Below are 19,274 nucleotides of genomic sequence, written 5' to 3'. Positions count from 1 at the left end.
ATTTCCAACGCTTCTGATCTTACATGAAGTAACTGGAATGGGAGAAGCGGAAATCCAGCAGATACCTGCCTTTTCCCTCGCCTGAGGTAACCGGGAAATTTTGCCGTCTGGTGTGTTGGGGTATGTCCGAATTTTACTATCAACTCTAGACCATGAAGTTGCCTTGATGACACCGCCAATAATCTGGGAAAAGTCTACAACGCCACACCCCACTGGTTCTGTTGAAGAACTCAGGAGGGCATTGGCCTTCCAATTTGCATACTCTGGACGCTCGCAGTCTAACAACTCGTCAGCGCCTAGCTGATATTCAGGAATCCATTAGATGCTTACCTCTGCTTCAGACTTATTCTTTCTTCTTCTCATCAAACCATATACGAATGCTCCCATTGCTAAGAGGGACACACCAGCTAGGCTCTCTGTTAGCGAATAACTTACCAGTTGAGCTTCGTCAAGCTTGACTTACCAACACCGCCGAAGACACCCAACAATACTACAGCTGTGGGAGTACCGCCGGCTCCCTTGGGAGTTCCTGTTGATGAAGCTGAAGACATGGGCGCAGACACGGACGCCGCAGGAGGCGGCATCGGGAACGGGCTAGCTCCAACAAGAGGCATCGTGAGCCCGCTGGCTGGAGGAGGTGGTGGAGGTGGTGGGGGCGCGACGACCGGCGGAGGAGGAGGTGGCGGAGTGCTCATCGGCGGTGCTGCTGGCGGCAGCGGCGGTGATGTCTGGACTGGCGGAGCTGGCGGTGGAGGAGGAGGCTGATTAACTGGGGGAGGCGCTACTGGTGTCGCAGTCACCGTGACTGTTGTCGGGACCATGATCATCACGGTCTGTGTCGCAGCTGGAGGCGTCACCGTTACGAAGATGGTGACCGTCGGTACGTTGGCATTGTTGTTCGGAGGCATTCCTGTAGCCACAGGCTGTCCAGGCGCCGCCGGCGTGGCTTGAGGTTGACCGCTGAGTAGACCTAGGACTGAGAGAAGCTGGTTCGGATCGAGAGGGAGCGCGTTGGCATTGGGCGCGCCCGCTTGCTTTGCAGCTCCTGCGGCAACAGCTTGAGCATTGGCTGCTTCGGCGTCTTGCATTTGTCGGCGAACATCTTGAACCTCCTCCTCCTCTTCCTTGTCGCGCTTGGCGACGTTACGGTTTCCCATATCCATCACTTGCTTCACCCTCCACGCCGGTAATGTTGTTGCTGGAGTGGCTAGTCGGTCTTCTACTTTGCTCGGTACGTCGATTCACTGTCTAAAACATCTCTGCCTCGGTAGGTGAGCCGACAGGTCGTGAAGCACTTGTCAAGCGTATCACAGATGCGCTTGTCGTGCTAGCCCGGTTGCGAATAACCGAGAGAAAGGGTCCTGGGATACTAGATAAGGCAGCGGCCAGGGTAGCGAGCGAGGTGGAACCCATGCACTTCTTATTCAGGCCTTGTGCTCGTCCATTCTGTCAGTCTCTGCTAGTTCCATCCATCATTTGACTTCTGGCTCGTGTCAAACTTTGGAGGCCGAGGCGCCACCACTCGGGCCCGGGCCTTTTCGCGCTGGTCTACGGGGTTGAGATGTGTCCCAAAGGGGCAAGTGTGCGTCAAGTTTCCGACTGACGGGTAGAAATGATGGGAATTCGGTGTCATTAACACGGTTGCCGGAGACAATAGGAAAAGAAGGTGATCGATTAAGGGCCGGCTTTGGCCCATTAGGTGAACGTGCGCTCCCCGACCCTCTCTTTTTCTCTGCTCCGGTTTGTTTCCTCTGCCCTTAAAGTTCCCCTACTGTTTGTGTTGAGAGGAGAAGGGGGGTGGAGGGGGTCGGAGAGCCATAGATAGACTTCGAAGCGTCGACTCGTTGTTGGCGATGACTACGACGCGGCGTCGAAGCAGCCTCGTTGTTTCACAAAGGAGGCAGAAGTGGTCTAGAAGATGGGACGACCAATAGCTTCAGTGTTTTGCGAAACCATTTTCTGTAACCTCTTGAGCCTCCCATGCCTCCTTGCGCTTCTCGTGCATTTGGGGTGGGCGGCCGTGCGAGGAGTCGCAGGCATCCCCGGACCACTTCGCGCGAGGGTAAACCTGGTCCTCTCTTCAACTTGGAGGTTTCTTTCTCGAGCTGATTATCGAAATTCGATTTAGCTCGTTCAGCCGTGTTCGCGATCTCTAATTGACGTCAGGACGATGATGAATACTAGCTGGCTGCGTCACAGCGTGGCGGTGAAAGCTGAATTGGACTTCCAGACCAGCCGGTGGACTTGGCCAGTATTGTTCTTTATATGCATGAGATAACCGAGCGTAGCAACTGTCCACGGGGCCAAGATCTGGTCTTCCATACTTTGATTTCTTTCATTCTTGAACCGACGAAATAGAAAGGGATTCAGAGTCAAATTAAGCTATGAATCCCAATCGGCTACAGCCGCAGCCGCCGCCGCGACCGGACGTGAGGAGGGGACTGCTCGGAAGTCTGACTGCTGCATCAGCTGCAGCGTACAACTTTCTCGCTCATGACTACGAGTACATGCCGGACCGATACTATGACGAAAAGGCCTTTCCCACTCGGTTATCTCGGGCCGGCACCAGCATCCGACTAGGAGCCCCGCGCGGCCGTAACATTCTGCCGCTGAGACCGCCGCCCATCCGGAAGAGGACCTGGCAGAAGGATAGCAGCACTGGAGAGCTCCGCACCAAGTCGTTTGAAGACTCTCAGTACAATCAGTATGACGAGGGACGTGGAGGCCAAGACCGGAATCCTTTCGACGATTCCAATGAGATGGGGAGTCAGCAAGACGACGACAACAATGATGGTAATGATGAACCGTTTTCGGTCTTCACCAAGAGGCACAAGTGGTTTATTCTAGTTATTATTGCTTCTGCGGGTCTCTTCTCCGGGTTATCGTCCAACATTTACAACCCTTCCTTGGATGCAATATCCAAGGTGAGTGGAAACTATCCGTCATTCTTTCAAAGCAATTCACGCGCCCGGCAGATGCTAACGTACGATCCAGGAGCTGAAGGTTAGCGCATCACAAGTGTCACTCACAATCACGTCTTACTTGATCATGCAAGCCGTTACACCGCTGATATGGGGCCCCATGTCTGACACGCTCGGCCGGCGACCAACTTACATCGCTTCCATGGGCGTTTACATTGGCGCCAATATCGCGTTGAGCTTCTCGCCAAACTACGCGGTATTACTCATTTTCCGGGGCCTCCAAGCTGCAGGAAGTGCCTCAACTGTTAGTATCGGTAGGTGTTCCGTCGTAGCCGTCTCTTCAGTTTCCAAACTTGGCAGCTAACGTGTCTGGTGTGACAGGCAACGGCGTTATCCAGGATATCTCTCCGACGGCCGAAAGGGGGGCATACATCAGCTTCTATCAAGCGAGTGAGTCGTGGTACTCTCCGCCGGGGTCTTGAACGGCATCTAATTCTTTGTAGTCCGAAATTTCAGCACAGCGATCGGCCCGCTGTTAGGAGGTGCTCTCGCCAATTCCTTGGGCTTTCGATCCGTGTTTGTTTTCTTGCTCATCGCCACGTCGCTGATTCTCATCACTATCATGGTATTCCTACCAGAGACTTTGAGAACTATTGCTGGCAATGGATCCCTCCGTCTGAACGGCATCATCTACAAGCCGCTTTACAGATATGTGACCAAGGAGCCGAAGTATATGGAGGATCCAGATGGACCTTTGAATCGCAAGATTACCATTTGGACCTTTTTGAGGCCGTTCAAGCTCTTCAAAGAGAAGGACTTGGTGATCAACCTCGTCTGGGGTGGTGTGATCTATGCCATCTGGAACATGGTAACGACCAGCACAACTCCACTGTTCAAGGAGCGGTTCGGACTGAACGAACTCCTTCTTGGTGTAGCATTCATACCCAATGGTCAGTAGAAACTACTCCTTCCGAACATCAAACACTGATTGGATGGCTTGAACTCCGATGGAAGCGGGACTGTCCGGACGTGACTGACCTGTGTGGGTAGGAATTGGGACCATTGTCGGCTCCGTGTTTGCGGGCAAACTTCTGACTCGAGACTACAAAGCCGTTGAGACCAAATACAAGGAAACCCACAACATCCCTTACGACGAGGAACTGTCACCCAAAGATATTGCGCCGGATTTCCCTTTGGAGCAGGCCCGTCTGAGACGCCTCCCGTGGATAGTCTTCCTATTCGTTGCCTCTATCGTCGGCTACGGTTTTTCTTTGGCGTATCCTAATGCAATATCCCGACCGGGATGGATTGCGTTGCCCTTGACAATGCAATTTCTTATTGCCGCATCGGCGAACGCCATCTTTGCGCTGAACCAGACCATCATTTCGGATCTTTGTCCCGGTGAGGGCGCGAGTGCCACAGCCATCAACAATGTGGTCCGCTGCGGGCTGGCAGCTCTCGGCGTGGCATTCGCAGAGCAGATGCTCAACGCCGTTGGCCCTGGCACCGCGTTCCTTGTCCTCGGCATGGCGGTCATAGCTGTGTCTCCCATTCAGGTTGTCAATCAATTCTGGGGGCCCAAGTGGCGGGCTCAGAGAGAGAAGAGGAGGTCAAAGGTTGGTGTACAAGATCATCCAGACCGGCAAAAAGCCTAAAGCCTATTCTTCTTACCGATTATTATTGGGGTATGACCACGAGGGACGTTGATTTGCATTTTTGAGCGAGGCGTTCTAGACATACACGAACCATCAACCGCGCCAGAACGGTTCTCGTCAGCGTCTGCATTTGAGAGAGCGGCCTCCACCTGTCACGGTGCGTACATGTAGACCTCAGAAACACAAACAATAGTCATTGAGCGATCAATACTTAAGCCAGAGCGACTCATCATATTTTGATGAGGCGGGCCTACGAACACCCTAATTCACAAACCTGTCTTTCTTTCCAACAATTCGGCTACTTCATCGGGCGAAAGTTCCGCCTCAGGACTGGGTATCGTCATTTTGCCCTGATGAATTGCCACCGGCCACTCTCAATGATCAAAAATTTAACTAGGATGGCCTGTCACTTGTCTCGATCTCTCTGGTTGCCTGTGAAGACAGAGTTCCTCTGAGGCGGTCCTTCCTGTAACAAGTCGTCTGGTGTTTCTGCTGAAACCTTCAAGCGTACAGCGTGCATCCCAGTTGGAATCTAATATGGTGCTCGAACGCCTGGCCTCGGTGGTCCGTACTTCATGCCTAAGACGCCGCATTGCTTTCCCGATGGAGCAAAGAATTGCGCCAATGATCGGCAAGTGAGTACCAGAATCCGTCTTCACGTGGGCTCTCGGCTCTTTGCCCCATTGGTATATGCATAGTTTGATGGATTAGACAGCTCACGTCAAAGGACTGGGGAAACGGGCTAGGACTTGCAGGCCATCTGACATGGAGAATTGGATGGCAATGTGCTCTCTCTCATAATTTGCCAGGTGCAAGTGAAGATGCAAATCTGCATTCCTTTGCTAGCGCCAAGCAAAGGCCAAAGAAAGTTATCTTGGTGATCGCCAGGTCGACGATGACCGAGACTTTATTGTCAGTCAGAACCTACACGTTACATTTGGCTGATATCCGCCGATCCAAAAGCATCTTTCGATAGTTCATGGTAATTGATTCAGGATCCCGTGGGTGCGGGCCCTCGGCCCAAGCCTATTGATCTAGGGGACCCCTGCTTCAAGCTTCAAATTCGATTCATGGTCTTTACAACCCTGATTGGCGTATGGAACTTGAACTCGTTGACACGCAAGGTAAGATAATTACTCTATGGTATACAATCCATCGTACTGTGATTGATCACAATCTGCTACTTTGTGCGAAAGGAAACACCTAAGCGCGCATGCAATTACTGATTTTGTGTTGGACAGAGTGCGGAGCATTCTTCTCGTTCATGTTAACTTACACCCGTTTATATGAATACGAGGCAGAGCGGTCAAGCCTGGTTCCCTAGAAAAGGACTCAAATGACTCTCGTTCACTGGAGGCTTTCTTTAGAAGTTGAGTCTACGTGGCGGGGCACTAAAAAATGATATCAGGTTAAGTGAAATAATTCTGCTCTAGAAACCACAAGGCTCTGGGACATGAGTTAGAGCATACTAAGGCTCTTCTTTCTTCGTTTATGGATATAAAATGTTTCGAAACTGATAAGTTACGGCGGACTGAGGAGGGGTTTTCGACAAGCAGCCCCCCTGCCGCCCTATCCTCACGGATGTCATCGCCGAATGGAAGCCATATCATTGCTTTTGATTACACGACTAAGTGTAGGCTATAAGTTACGGCTTGTTCAGACCTGCTCGATTCTATGAAAGTCAATCCTCAATGCCAACCTAGCCACAATCAAGCTAGTTGTAGATCACAATCCCCTTGTTGAGGCGGATCACCTTTTTGCTTCCCACTGAGTTCTGTCTTCCATCTAGGGTGCAGCAACCCTCTTACCATCACCAAGTACCCTTCCGCATTCTCTTGTGTCATATAGGTCAGCCATGAACCAAGCACCAACTCACGGCTTCGCAGAATTGGCTGTCTTGAAACTCTAGGATGTGTAAATATTTAACAATGTAAACTAGTCTATGCCTATATCGGTCTACTAATCGCTCGCATGATGAGCTCACTTGAAGACCGTAGGGTTCTGGATCCGCTTCCCTGGACTTTTTGACAATACTTGAGGCTGAAAGAATCTCTGCACCCTGGCCAGCCAGTCGAGCTGAGTTTCAATTTGTCAGTAACGCGGCAGAAACTTTGCTTCTACAAGTCGATCAAAAGCTAGGATGTAGCCTCTCCCCGGCTCTAGACTCTCAGTGAACCCAATGTCTCGAGATGCCGTCAGGCCATAGTCGATAGGAATCGGCGAGGTTAAAATGACAGTTAGTATATCCTAATCAACGTTTCCGAGGGCGCCCCGTTCAAGACCATTCGTGACGACCTAGTCTGGCCACTTGTCTTTCTGAGCAATGAGACAGTTGATGCCCAATGTCTGGCTGGTGAGCTGCTCTGGTGGCCCAATTCCATTGAGGCCAAAATAGCTGCAAATAGATCGCCACTTCATCTCCCACGAGACAGAATCGCCATCTTCGATATTTAATGGCCTCTCATGAGTCTCCTACGAGTGCAAGGATACGTGAATATGGAAACAGGTTACCGGTCTTGAAAAGAATCGGTGTGCAGTGCCGCCCAGGACTCTTAGGTTCCTGGAAAGGGACAGGACACTCCGTCACCATACGTAGAAAGATAAAATGAGTGATACCGCCCCGAGCTCTGTGCCACGTTTATGACGTTAGACTGGGAGAGAAATCCAGGCTATAGAGTAGGCCTTATCAGATTTGGCTGATATGAGGGAGTTGAGGAGGCGCGACTATTGTCGAAAAGTTCACCAAAAAGGACGGCCTGACTTCGGCCCATTTCCACCAACTGTTAGCGGCGTCTCTACTTACACGTCGGACTGGGCGAACTAGAAAATCTTAGACGCGTACGGTTCTGGCAAGCGGGCTAGGTCTTCCTTCCACGGTGCGGGAGGCCAGTCGAATCCTACAATTCCGTACCCCTAGGGGAGAAGCCTTTAGTGAAACTTAATTATCGCAGCCGGAGTTTCACTCACCTTTCCGCCCGTCTGTAGGGAAACAATTTCGAGGTTCGGGCATAGATGCTTGACGGCTTCCAGACCGTTGTCGATGATCGCAGCGTTGATCTTGACTGGGTTTTCTAGATCACTTTCATGGCCCGTGTCCGCTGCAAGAAGTCTCTTGGCCAATCCATTTGTGTGCGCTGTGCTTTGATAATCAAGCAAATGAAGTCGTACCTACCAGTAACGTATAAATGCAACAGCACAACCTCTGGGATAACCTTTGGTCTCTGCAGCGTCAAGTCAGCATCGGTAAGATCGAGTCCGGTATGTATCTTCAGTCTCGCATCGTCCTCTAACCGTGCCGTTTTCCTGCCCAGAGGCCTCTTGCTTATGCCTATGAATTGACTGAAGGCGACTGTTGATGGGTAAGGTAGCTAAGACACTCGAGCATCAAAACCCAGCTAGACTAGAATTTTGAGCATGGAGAAAAAGCCAATGAATGTGCAACTTGGGAGGCTCACTGTTGGTATCCCTATTACAGGGTAGTTGGTTCGAACCGTAGTTGACGAAGAGATCAATTGAACTATCTGAATATCTGCGTAGGTGTAAAAAGGAGGTTCCAACCGTAGGTTGGGCTGGCTACGATAATCGTAAATAGGGCCCCCAATTGGCCCCTGCGCAGTCGGCCGTACGCCGCGGTCGAATTGGACTTCCAATCCGACACTCACGATACCGGAAGCCCCAAATATTATAGCACCGTTTCTCTTCTCAAAGACTATCTTTGCGTTCTCTTTGGGATTGTTGCTTCGCGCTCCGTGCTCACAGTCCGTTGCATTCATAACGGCAGTGGCCGAAGGCTAAGGTATGTAGACGACAACACTACTACATGCAGGATGTTCAAGAATTTGCCCGTGCCGATAACTACCTATACCAAACCTGATTCCTGAGTTCTTTGCAAAGAAAAACACGGATCCTCTCGACTGAGATTTCAGAGCGAAACCATATTGACGTGGATTCTCGCTATCGCTTTCGGAGTACGTTGAGGAGGCCGAAACACGTATAGACTCCGCACACGCAGGGCTTCTAGAGCTTACAAATTTCCATCTTTCGTCCGTTTGACGGTCGAATATCGTTGCGTCAAGGAAACCAAGAAACATATTCAATCCAGAACCATTTCGGCGAGAAATATGCGAATAAATAAGTAAGCTGTAGACACAAATCATTGATTTGCGAAGAAAAATACACCCTACTCTAGTAGGATAAGAACCCTCCTACTTTAGGTATGTGCATATGCTCAGTTATTATACAAATATTCTGCCATTAGTTACGGCTACTGATGTTGGGGTATTAAGACTGAAGATGTCAATCGAAGACTTAGATGGGAGGATCGTCCTGGCCTCAGTTACAGAAACAATCAATGCTCCTGCCAACGAAATTTGGCCGTTTCTCTCAGCGATCGGAGCTGAGCGGATCCTGATCCCGGGCTGCACCCGATCCGCAGTCCTGGAAGGATACGGCCAGGGCGCCGTCCGCCGCGTCTACTTTGGTGAGACCTACTTTGATGAGCGCATCGTCGTGTGCGACCACAACGCCTTCAAGCTGCAGTACGAAGTGCTTGAGCCGAGCCCGAGTCCGGCAATGGAAGTCCTTGCAGCCGTGCAGCTTCATCCTTCCGGTTCTGAGGAGACGATCGTCACCTGGGTATCTGGGGCCAGACGAGTTGAGCAACAGCACGAGGATAGCATTAAGCAACAGGCTGTGGGATTTTGTCACGACCAGATCGCATCTCTGAGGAGGTTGACTCAGAACACCAAACCTTCCTCGTAGGCACTATTTCTTCAGCAATGTATGCAGCGCACACCGTTCTAAACAGTACATATCCAAATAGGCAGTTGATAGGCAGCTGAATGGATGAGCTTGAAAATAAACTGCTCAGCGATTGGATTCCTCGGCGTTTCTCGTGACAAAAGCCCATTGAATGAGGGGTGATGATGTTTCTAGTTCTAGTAAAGCAACTCTTAAGTCTTACGCCCTTAAACCCACCAGGAACTCATTCGGCAGGAGTCTTTATCCGAGTGTGGTAAACAAGGCGTAATTTCTCGCTGGCAACCATGATTTTGTTTTTGTACAACACAGAGGAAACATCCATAGCTTAGGTTCAAGTTCCAACGAAAGCAGTAGAATAAACCCGTGAAAATCTACAACACTCTGTGGACTCAGATCGCTTTCATAGCTTCCGAAGAGAGTTGAGATCATTCTTCCCAGTAGGCTGCCGTTTTATATCGCTTCTGAGAGATACCGACTGCAGATATTTCGCCATGAGCATTGATTCCACCATGTCCTATCAGAGTCCTTCGTTGCACGTCAAAACAGTTCTCCTTCAAAACGTTGTCACAAAGGTTGTGGAGTCTCTTAACGGTTATATCGCAGTAAGTTTTCTCGTAAAGGGATACAATATCGTGGCCGTAAGACGTTGTACTGTTGCAAACCGACGACGCTGCATGTTCCTCAGCGCGGGTGACGATGAGATGAGTGATGTCAGGGTTTGTGCCTCGTCTCTTGGCCAACTTCTGTCTCTTGGCCTTTCGCTCAGACTCCGTCAAAGAACGTGTTACAATAGGCCGCGGGTCATGGTCGGCCATCTTGTCCCACTTGACCTTGTCAACTTCACGTTGTGTGTGCTTGTCCCGGCCTTCTTGTCCGGTGATTGCGTCCCGCTTGTACTCCAAGGGAGGCTTGAAATGTGGAAGGTTTGCCCCTGGCCGAAGTTGATACCAGAACGAGAAACGAGGAGTGCTATTACACAGGTATCCCTTGTACATTTCGACTTTATCTGGTGTTCCAAGCATGTCGATGAGATGAAAGCTCAAGGCTCGCGCGTTGAGGTCGTCGTATGGTTCCATCTGAGGCTGATGGCCTCCTGCTCCGCTTTCGTCACCCAACATAATCGTAACCAGAGTATGGTCGACATGTTCCGTTGGGATGCCTTTGTCATGGAAGAACATGAGATTGTAGATCCTATCGTTGATGCCGAAGAGAAATCTGAGGATCTTACGGCCTGGACTACCGGGTGGAAGCATCTTGGACTCGCTGAAGCTGGTGAATCGGGAAATTGTATGATTCAAAGCTTTTCCAGCAGGAAAATGAAGATCCTCAAAAAGACATTATGCGGTAGAAAGCTGCATAATATCGAGACCGCATTGAGTGTCAGAGTAGTATACGACAGTGTTATGCTGTTCTCAACGGATTCAAGGGTTGCGATCCTCTTATGCTTTCCATCAGATTTCGAACAAGTATGTCTTCAACAAAAATGCTGAGTTCTTTCGCCGGTTTGAGCTCAGTAGTCTCTTCCCAGCACAATTGACACGTCGTACTTACTTGGCAAGGGTCGCAGAAGGATTATCGTTCTCTAAGAGGTTTCACGACGCAGCACTAGGCTTTGATAGAACAAAAGGCCTGTGATTCCAAGACCCATTCCATCTCTTACTGGGTTCTTCGGGCATTTCCATTCTTTCGCGTACATTCAAGATCAGTGTCCGGTTTTTGCTCTCAGAATATTCGATCAGCATCAGAAGGTCCCAATAGGACTTTGGCCATAGCAGGGATCATCAGCTACTTATCAGACTCTCTCTCTCAAATCATGCACCTAGGAACGAGATTGATACAAAAGGGGTTGGTCGAAAGATATTTTCTAGCTACTTGCTCGTGACGGCTGGAGAACTCGCAGTCACGAGATCGTATCCTACACGCCAGTTATGGTTTGTAAACAGCTTCAGTTACCAACATATAGTGCTCATATAGGTGCATGGTCAGCAAGATTGTCCGGTTAGTTGATCCACGCAATACAAACGGCTCGAGTAACGACTTCGCGGCAGGGACTATGGGCATGAGAGGGAGCACCACCTAGATTGTCACTACGTTGTTTGCGTATGGCCAAACATATGGGATGAGCCCTGCATGACTTGATATCCCTTAATTACCGAAAATACTTGCCAGATAGACGCATTCGGTCATCATAACAACACGTATTTAGCACACTGCCATCCGTCTGCGCTGCGGTGCTTAGGGATAGGTACCTTAGTGTCGTCAGCCCTAGCCCTACATTTCTTTCTGTCATGTAAACTCACAGGATAATCTAATAAGGTGAACAATAATTCGACGGAAGATTATGTGTGTGAATCCTTCCGACAATTAGTTTCATTGCGTATAAGCTGACTTTTGCAACATTCAATCGCCGTTTGTTATGCGCAAGTTATCTCCGTTCTCATCCCTTGGTAGCATGCCCCAGTGCCCGTATTGTACTCGGAATATTTCACAATATTCTTCGCTGACTTCACTAGGTGTAGGTACCCAGCTGTGGCCTGCTTCAACAGTAGCAAAGCTTCTCGGGGAGGAGCGGCGTTTTTGGTCAAACTGAGCTAGGCAAACTTCCGCTGAAGTCGCCCCTCGATAAACATCCAGACTGACTATGGATGTGGTCATCTACGAACCAGCTTTCAAGGAGGAAGTAAGATGAATTGCCAGTTGGAAAAGGGCTACATCTTTACCTGTGATTTTCAAGTTCAGATGATCATCCGCGGCATCCATGGGAAGTAAGCGCGGACACCATTATGCTTGATGAAAGTAGCAGAACTCCGAGCATCTCGAATCTCCGAAGGCCGCTTGATAGTGCGAGCCGTCGATGGAAGTTTCTGCCCAGTCACTTCAAATTCCCCTCGTCTTTCCCGATAAGAGAGCTTGCCTGCTTGCTCTATGCAGGGCCAACTCTGACAATAAGTTTGGCCACTAAATGGTACCGAACGGTAAGTCGACCCACCCCCTTTTAGCCACCCCCCCCTTTTAGCCACCCCATTTCTCCATCCCAGCCACCGCATTAAAACCCTACCCACGATTTTCAAACCACTATAATAATTACAAAAATCGTCCAAATATAATTCTTTTTTATATACTTATTTATTGATATATAATAGTCTCGTATACCGAAAATAAAGTTATTCGGGCTCTTAAGGCTATTAAAAGAGGTCTCTTAGTTAATTAGGCCTCGATTAAGTTTAGAGTTTTAAAGTTAACTTTTCGTAATTATAAGAGAGGCTACTAGACGAGGGTAATAGTATTCGTAGACCTCTAGAGGCTTCTTCTATAATAAAAAGACTAGCTAGCCTAATAGGTTCGTATTTAGTATAATCTAAGTATTATACTAACTTATAAATAGCTTATAGAATTCGCTAAGTAAGTTCTAAGATCCTAAGGGGATATAAATCCTCTTAAGAAGAGATAGATAGACGCTTTTTTAAAAAGGAACTTATTAATTAAGGTCTAGAGAAGTCGTACTATCGATTCAAGTTATTTAAATAGGGCTATTACTAATATAATTAAGTTATAGTTTAGATTACTTAATATACTAGAAATTAGCGATATTAAATAGATTAATAAGTATAATATAAATAAGACTAGTATCCTAGAGGGTAAGGGATTTAATAGCCTAGTTTTAAGTAAAATAGAGACTATAGTAGTGCGAAAAAAAGAGCCTAGTTTGCGTACTTAGGTATTTATTATTAAGTATATTTTTATTAATAGTCGAGCTATTAAACTACTAATTATATATAAGGGAAAGTCGGTATAGTAGTAGTAGTTTCTACTTAAACTTAACCTTTATATTAGTTAGGAGTTTATAATAATAGATAATAGCTAGACGACTAATAAGACTGCTTTTAAGTAGTTAAAAATAGTATTCTTATTATAAACTAAGACCCCCCCCCTTAGGGGGCTTAGTATACTTAATAAGCCTCAACTATTAGTTCTAGATAGCTATAGGAGTTATATAACGATAGAATTTATATAGGAATACTATAAAAATAACGTCTATTTACTATTCTTACTACTATATACTTCTTATATCCTCTAGCCGTTAAATATAACTATCTTTAGACTTATTAAGTCTAAGTATAAAAAGGAGCTTAGTAAGGAGGATATAGTAAATAATTCTATTATTATTAAAAAGCGGTACTTCTTAAGCTACTATTAAAAAGCTCGTTTAGCTAGTCTAACGTTATTAAATATACGAAGTAAGTGGAAAATAACTGGACTATATTCCCCTAATATAGCTAGACTACTTACTAATCTAATAGTCCTACCTAACCTAGTTATACTAACTAAAAAGACTATAGATACTAAGTAAGTGATTAGTAATATTAAAAAAGCTATTAACTAGGTATTAGTAGCGTCTATTATTAACTAGTTAATACTTAAAAAGGCTAGCGAGCTTTTTAATTAGTTAAAGTTATTTATAGAGCTTAGTCTAGACTATAATACTTAATAACTACTATTTAAAAAGGTAAAAAAGGTATTTAGCGAGCAGGCCTACTATTTAGTAGCATCTTAGTACCATATTTAAGTTCTAAAAGCTAAAGTTAACTAATTAAGGCTACGGAAAAAGAAGAGTATACTAATAGACCTAAATACTAAGTTCGCGAATATTTAGGATATAAAAAGCTTAAGAGGACTCTAGCAACCGTCTAGTTAGTCCTAGTTAACTCGTAGGGGTCGAATTACCTAGGGAGAATAATAACTATATTATTGTGGCAGTAGAAGATAGTTAATTAATTGAGTGTAGTTAGTGGCGATGTTTTAATACCATGTTTTAATGGGGTGGCCAAAAGGGGGGGGTGGCCAAAAGGGGGTGGGTCGACTTACCGAACGGGTGATACGAAGGGGATGGTTGGCATGAGAGAGAGGTGCTGCCCAGGCTCCAGGATCGAGCGTGACCATCTCAAACGGTATCGGAAGACTAAGAGGCACCACTCTTGACGGTCGCATTCGCCATTGCGAAGTTCACTTTGGGCAGACTCGTCGCCATCGACACACCTGCGTCATGAATAAACTTTGTAACCGTGCCTTATTGGCGAGCTGAAACTACTCTAATGGCCGTAACTTTGCATCAGAGCAATAAACTTCAGCTAGAAGCAACTCACCAGGCACCGCACAGAATATCAGAGGATCATGCCTGTCACACATTTGGAGCACTTTCGGTATAGAACCCGACTTGTTGTCCAGTCATCATTCGTGTCTTTGTCATCCCTATGTACACACACTCGGATTTCCCAGCCAAGCCAAAGCCTTTGTAGTCTCACCGAGTGACATGCCCAAGACTTTCTCACCAATATGTTCCACCGAATATAGTTATTGAATTATGGAGTTTTAGTTTACCCACGAGGCATGAAAATGAGTGTCTTGTCGCTTGTAATTTGTCCCGTGTGTTCGCTATCTCCGAACGATTGCTGACTCAAACTGCGCAAAAACCATTTCGTCAACACAAGCTCATACAGAATTCCTACCAGGAACGGCAAGGGGTAAACCACCACTTCCACCAGGCTTAGGGGGCGGTGTTTGGGGCTTTTGAGGGTTCTGTGGTGTCTGCGGTGCGGGATTCTGAGGCGTCTGAGGCTGCTGGGGAGGAGGAGGAGGGGCTTGCGGCTTGGGAGGTGTCTGAGGGGCAGCACCAGGCTTATTCCCATTTGTCGCACCTCCGGCGAGAGCGCCAGCCATGAGAGCTCCAGCAGGGGCAGGGGCTGGATCCTTCGGGTTGTTTGTGTTTGTGTTACCGCCCGCCTTGGGCGTTCCTCCAGCCGGAGGCTTGGGTTTTGAACCGGCCGCAATTGCGCCGGCGGGAACAGGAGCAGGTGGGACGGGTTTAGCACCTTGGTTTGGATTACCTTTGGCAGCTCCAGCAGCATTTCCTCCAGCCGCTGCAGCTCCGGCTCCAGCGGCGGCGCCGGCCTTCTTGGGATTCGCAGCAGGTGGTTTGGGCGCGCCAGCGGGTGGTTTGGACGGAGTAGCAGCGGGAGGGGCGGCGGCGGGAGGCTGGGCGGCAGGCGGAGTCGGCGGAGTGACCTTGGCCGGAGGCGGTGCCGCCTTGGCCGGAGGTGGAGTGTTGACCTTCGCCTTTGCCTTTGCCTTTGCCTTGGCGGCCTTCGCCTTCTTCTTCTTCTTCTTCTTCTTCTTTTTCTTGCCGAGGAGCTTGGCGAGTTTCTTCAGAATCTGACGCTCCTTGATGTGCGGCTCATCTTCCGCGACTAGCGCGGTCTCGGGCTGTTCTACAGCGGCGGCGGCGACGGGGCCATTAATCTGCGGCACGTCCGCCTGGGCGCCCAGCTCGCTGCTGTTTGTTAGTTTCTTTGAGGAAGACATGCTAGACGAACACAATGCATGCTTACCCTAGGTCTCGTTGGACAACATCGGTCCCCGCCGGAGCACCATTGATGCCGACGAGGAGGGCCGAGGCGAGCAGGAGGGCTGGCGTGAAGTATCTCATTATAGTGAATGGTGGTATTTGCTCAACAAATGATTGGAGGTGGTGACCAAGACAAGCTTGGCGCTTGATAGGAGGGGAGTACTCGTATCTGAGGTTGCCGTTAGGGTATCGGCGTAAACTGAGGAGCCTGCCTGGCCTTTCCGCATAAGTAGTTGGCGATGAAGCTCTTCTTTAATACTCCGTTTAGTCAACAAGAGCGAGTATGCATTCAGGCTCGAGCCCAGGGATGTGCAATGCTCGTCCAAACCTTGGAATGGCTTCCATTCTGCCAGCCGTAAGGGGTGGGCGTCGATCCATTGGCCGCGACTTCCGATTAACATTCACGGAAAGGGCGACTCGCGAGTGCCTGAAACTGGTAATCGCATCTCCAAGTCGACAGCATCTAGAGTTCACGGCTCAAGTGCCCGACCTCACGAGAGCCACGCACCGCATAGAGCCGGATCGGCGTTGGGTGGAGGATACTACCTTGCATCTGGCTCGCCTTGAGTTCTCTCAGGGTGGGAAGCATCTCCCTGCGCCGCTAATTCTCCTAACTTTCTAGGATGAAGAGACGTTTCGCTGGGGCGTTTCGTGGGTGGAGGCTCTCCTCGTCTGATGTAAGCCTTGAGCAGAATTCTGCAAGAAGACGCGAGATAGACCAACTCGTCCGATGTCGCTTCGTTTCAGCGCCTCTCTTAAGATGGTGTGTCCTGGAGGCTGGCCTGGAGTACCCCTCTGCCCTTCTACGCTCTCGGCAAGCGGAGTCCTGGTCTTAAGCTTACCTATGGCGCCAAAGGGACGAGGGGGCCAGGTCGTGGAAGCCAAGGGTTGGCTGTCATCTCCTCGCGACCACATCGGCGGTTCGACTTCGCCCGAATGCAGGCTGGAAGCTTCGGGAACCTTGCCCTCTTGCGATTCCCTGGATTCTGACGATAGTTCAGCGAGTTTGTGTTAGCTTCATTTCGAGAGTGTTTTGAAAGCCTGACGGTCTAGTGCGTGGCCCGTGGTTGGTTTACATGCAGGCTGAGAGGTAAATCGTCGCTTGCCGAGAAACTCAAGTTTTCGGTCCATGCTTGAGAAAAACGTAATTCATCTCCTTGATCTGGTCCTTCATCCAAGAATCCACGTTGTGGAGAGAAGGGGGGAAAAGTGAGAATTAAGGTCAGCATAGTTAGACTAGTCCGCGGCTCTGCAGCAAAGTTTTCAGCAAACGCAATACGATGCAATCTTGCATCACGAGCCACATAGGCAAAACCGACGTCGATTTTCATGTCGTCCTTGATATCATATGGTACTATGGTACGCCAAGACTGGCGCTCTCTCACCTGGATGCCAGCGAAACGTCCTGACAGCTGGCGTGGAGAACGACGGAGAATCCTTTCAGACGGCAGTGGTAAAGAGCATCTCGTAGCGAACCGTGGTGCACCACAGCCCACTCAGATGACAAGATCGGGTGCTCTGCGCAACCTCATGCGAAGGAATGTTGACAGTTTGGATGGGCAAAGCGGCAGTCGCTCACGGACGTCTAGCGGCGACCAGCCGCCAGTGGATATGAGTGGCGGACGAATCTGGTGCATGAAATGGCGCGGGTAAGGTGGGCTGCCAAGCTGCCTGCTTCCCCAGCGGCGATCTCCCAGAGAGTCGGGAGTTATCCACAAGGATGGACGTCCAGCAGGTATCGTTTCATGCGCCTCTCACTTCGTAGGGCCTGCTGATAGTCGTGGAAACCAAGGTACTTGTTCAGGGGGCTGGGACGCTGGCTTTGCCGGCTCAACGGGCAGGTTACTCATTCAGAAGTTAGGGCTAACATCGTCTGAAGTGACCAGACTGAATCATGCCTAGGTGGCGTATCAGAAGACAAGACGTTATTGAGGCGGATATGCAGGTACGATGGCTCAGCCAATGGCAGCTCCACATCGTTTTGCCTTGTGATTTCCGTGATGTCTCCTTGATAGCCTGTTGGGCGAGATTCCGCCGTTACCGCAGGCAAGGTTGCTTAGTCCGCTGGGAATATCATGCATTTGTTGTACGCTTCGGCAGTGTCAACTTGGCAAACGCGGCCTGGTCCGTTGAATGGCGGAGAGTCAACTCTTGGACGTTTCCTCGGGTTCACGCTGCAAAAGAAGCTTTCTGCGTAAGCGATCTTTGTGCAGATCTTTGAGACTCGCAACATGCAGGAACCGATGGTATGAGACTCTGTGGCGCAGGGTATGTGACGATGCTGCATAACCTGTAGAAGAGCTGTTGCAGATGGCTCTTGGCACGGTCCTATTTTTGGTCTCTCGCAGTCTTGGCCAGAACTTTAGAAAGTGTTGATTCTGCAGTCTTGACTCTCGGATTTCTTGACTGATCGTGACTGAGTAGCCAGTATGGACAGATAGGCAGAAGATAGACTTTCCAGGCTGCACCTGCGAGCCAGAACGTCAGAATCTGGATATATGATGCGTGGGCCACATGCCGTGAGATTACGGAACAGGCTTGATCGGGGTATGACGAGAAGATGGATACATGAGGTGACGAATGCTTTGCCAAAGTCAGTACCGTCCGAGTCGTGCTGATGGCCTCATGAAGAGAGAGAAGGGGGGGGGGGGGGGAGGTTTGGGGACGAGGGCGCGTCTGAGCATCGAAGCGAGGACCTTCGACTTACATCATGCACTTACATAAGCCATCTCGCTGTTCGGCCGTTCCGAGCGGGAAAACCTCTTGCCGGGAAAGTGCCCAGTCGGGGCTCGCTGATAAGATAAGGAGACAGAGCCGAAGATCAACCGGGAGGAGTGAAGGTGCCTCTTGTAAGCTGACATAAGCCGGAAGGACGCCGGGCAGCGGATGGAGGTACGTACATACACCCAAGTCTCCACCAGCGCAGCGGGTTTTCCCCCCGCGGCCCCCCGGTGGACCGGCACCTGTTCCCCGCGCCTCTCCCCCTTCTCTCTCGTGCTTCCGTAGGATCCTCCGTGCCCCTCACTTCTCACCGGTTTTGTGGCTGCATCTCCAGCCGCTCGGTGCAACATCCCGTGCTACCACCGCTTGATCACTTCATCTTGCGGTACATTACCTTAAGCGAATGCCTTGTCAATAATTGAGGGGTATCGAGGTCTGCTGGTATGACTAACACTGCGTACAAGGGGGAGAAAAGGTTCCATACCCCAATCTCACTCTCCGTACACGTCATGACTTTTGGCTCCCGGGCTCTTATCAAAATGAGCTGCCTCTCTTGGCTGGATACACCATCATTCCGCGTTGACTAAAGCTACGCGATCCCGGCCGTTTCTTATCACTCTCGCCGGGTTCCGGGGCCGTGCCGGCAGACTACTCTACGCGATGCACCTCTGCATCGAGCTAAGCATGCACGCAGAGATGTCTTGGCTTGGGCAGTTGTGTTTATAATGAAAGCAACCCCAGGTTGGATGATGGAGAACATGTTTCGTGATTAAGTCAACCATCTGAAGTCTAACCATCGCGGGACTTGCCCTC

At 49.4% G+C, this 19,274-nt stretch overlaps 8 protein-coding genes across 8 annotated transcripts; 3 read left to right on the top strand and 5 right to left on the bottom strand.

Moving 5' to 3' along the window:
• Positions 1-431: 431 nt before the first annotated feature.
• Positions 432-1,163, bottom strand: CLUP02_09510 (uncharacterized protein; the record flags this gene model as incomplete). The annotated part of the gene is made up of 1 exon (XM_049288488.1): positions 432-1,163. One exon carries the CDS (start codon positions 1,161-1,163, stop codon positions 432-434), a length of 732 nt encoding a protein of 243 aa, XP_049145632.1.
• Positions 1,164-1,918: 755 nt separating this feature from the next.
• Positions 1,919-2,278, top strand: CLUP02_09509 (uncharacterized protein; the record flags this gene model as incomplete). The annotated part of the gene is made up of 2 exons (XM_049288487.1): positions 1,919-2,062; positions 2,129-2,278. 2 exons carry the CDS (start codon positions 1,919-1,921, stop codon positions 2,276-2,278), a joined length of 294 nt encoding a protein of 97 aa, XP_049145631.1.
• A 106-nt stretch (positions 2,279-2,384) lies between these two features.
• On the top strand, positions 2,385-4,576 carry CLUP02_09508 (major facilitator superfamily transporter; the record flags this gene model as incomplete). The annotated part of the gene is made up of 5 exons (XM_049288486.1): positions 2,385-2,924; positions 2,995-3,235; positions 3,303-3,371; positions 3,425-3,871; positions 3,972-4,576. 5 exons carry the CDS (start codon positions 2,385-2,387, stop codon positions 4,574-4,576), a joined length of 1,902 nt encoding a protein of 633 aa, XP_049145630.1.
• Positions 4,577-7,375: 2,799 nt separating this feature from the next.
• On the bottom strand, positions 7,376-8,349 carry CLUP02_09507 (uncharacterized protein; the record flags this gene model as incomplete). The annotated part of the gene is made up of 4 exons (XM_049288485.1): positions 7,376-7,396; positions 7,544-7,674; positions 7,749-7,797; positions 8,239-8,349. 4 exons carry the CDS (start codon positions 8,347-8,349, stop codon positions 7,376-7,378), a joined length of 312 nt encoding a protein of 103 aa, XP_049145629.1.
• A 520-nt stretch (positions 8,350-8,869) lies between these two features.
• On the top strand, positions 8,870-9,337 carry CLUP02_09506 (uncharacterized protein; the record flags this gene model as incomplete). The annotated part of the gene is made up of 1 exon (XM_049288484.1): positions 8,870-9,337. One exon carries the CDS (start codon positions 8,870-8,872, stop codon positions 9,335-9,337), a length of 468 nt encoding a protein of 155 aa, XP_049145628.1.
• Positions 9,338-9,762: 425 nt separating this feature from the next.
• On the bottom strand, positions 9,763-10,590 carry CLUP02_09505 (uncharacterized protein; the record flags this gene model as incomplete). The annotated part of the gene is made up of 1 exon (XM_049288483.1): positions 9,763-10,590. The coding sequence occupies one exon, from the start codon at positions 10,588-10,590 to the stop codon at positions 9,763-9,765; it is 828 nt and encodes a 275-aa protein (XP_049145627.1).
• Positions 10,591-14,827: 4,237 nt separating this feature from the next.
• CLUP02_09504 (uncharacterized protein) lies at positions 14,828-15,821 on the bottom strand (the record flags this gene model as incomplete). Its single annotated transcript, XM_049288482.1, has 2 exons — positions 14,828-15,665; positions 15,724-15,821. 2 exons carry the CDS (start codon positions 15,819-15,821, stop codon positions 14,828-14,830), a joined length of 936 nt encoding a protein of 311 aa, XP_049145626.1.
• Positions 15,822-16,203: 382 nt separating this feature from the next.
• CLUP02_09503 (uncharacterized protein) lies at positions 16,204-19,258 on the bottom strand (the record flags this gene model as incomplete). The annotated part of the gene is made up of 13 exons (XM_049288481.1): positions 16,204-16,302; positions 16,374-16,719; positions 16,817-16,853; positions 16,927-17,094; positions 17,151-17,258; positions 17,320-17,430; positions 17,499-17,548; positions 17,609-17,725; positions 17,831-18,068; positions 18,132-18,354; positions 18,461-18,764; positions 18,836-19,018; positions 19,119-19,258. 13 exons carry the CDS (start codon positions 19,256-19,258, stop codon positions 16,204-16,206), a joined length of 2,124 nt encoding a protein of 707 aa, XP_049145625.1.
• Positions 19,259-19,274: the final 16 nt, after the last annotated feature.

Source organism: Colletotrichum lupini, chromosome 5 (assembly GCF_023278565.1).
Source record: "Colletotrichum lupini chromosome 5, complete sequence".
Lineage (NCBI taxonomy): Eukaryota > Fungi > Ascomycota > Sordariomycetes > Glomerellales > Glomerellaceae > Colletotrichum > Colletotrichum lupini.
Note: the sequence above shows the minus strand (reverse complement) of the source record. Positions and strands in the feature narration are given on the sequence as shown.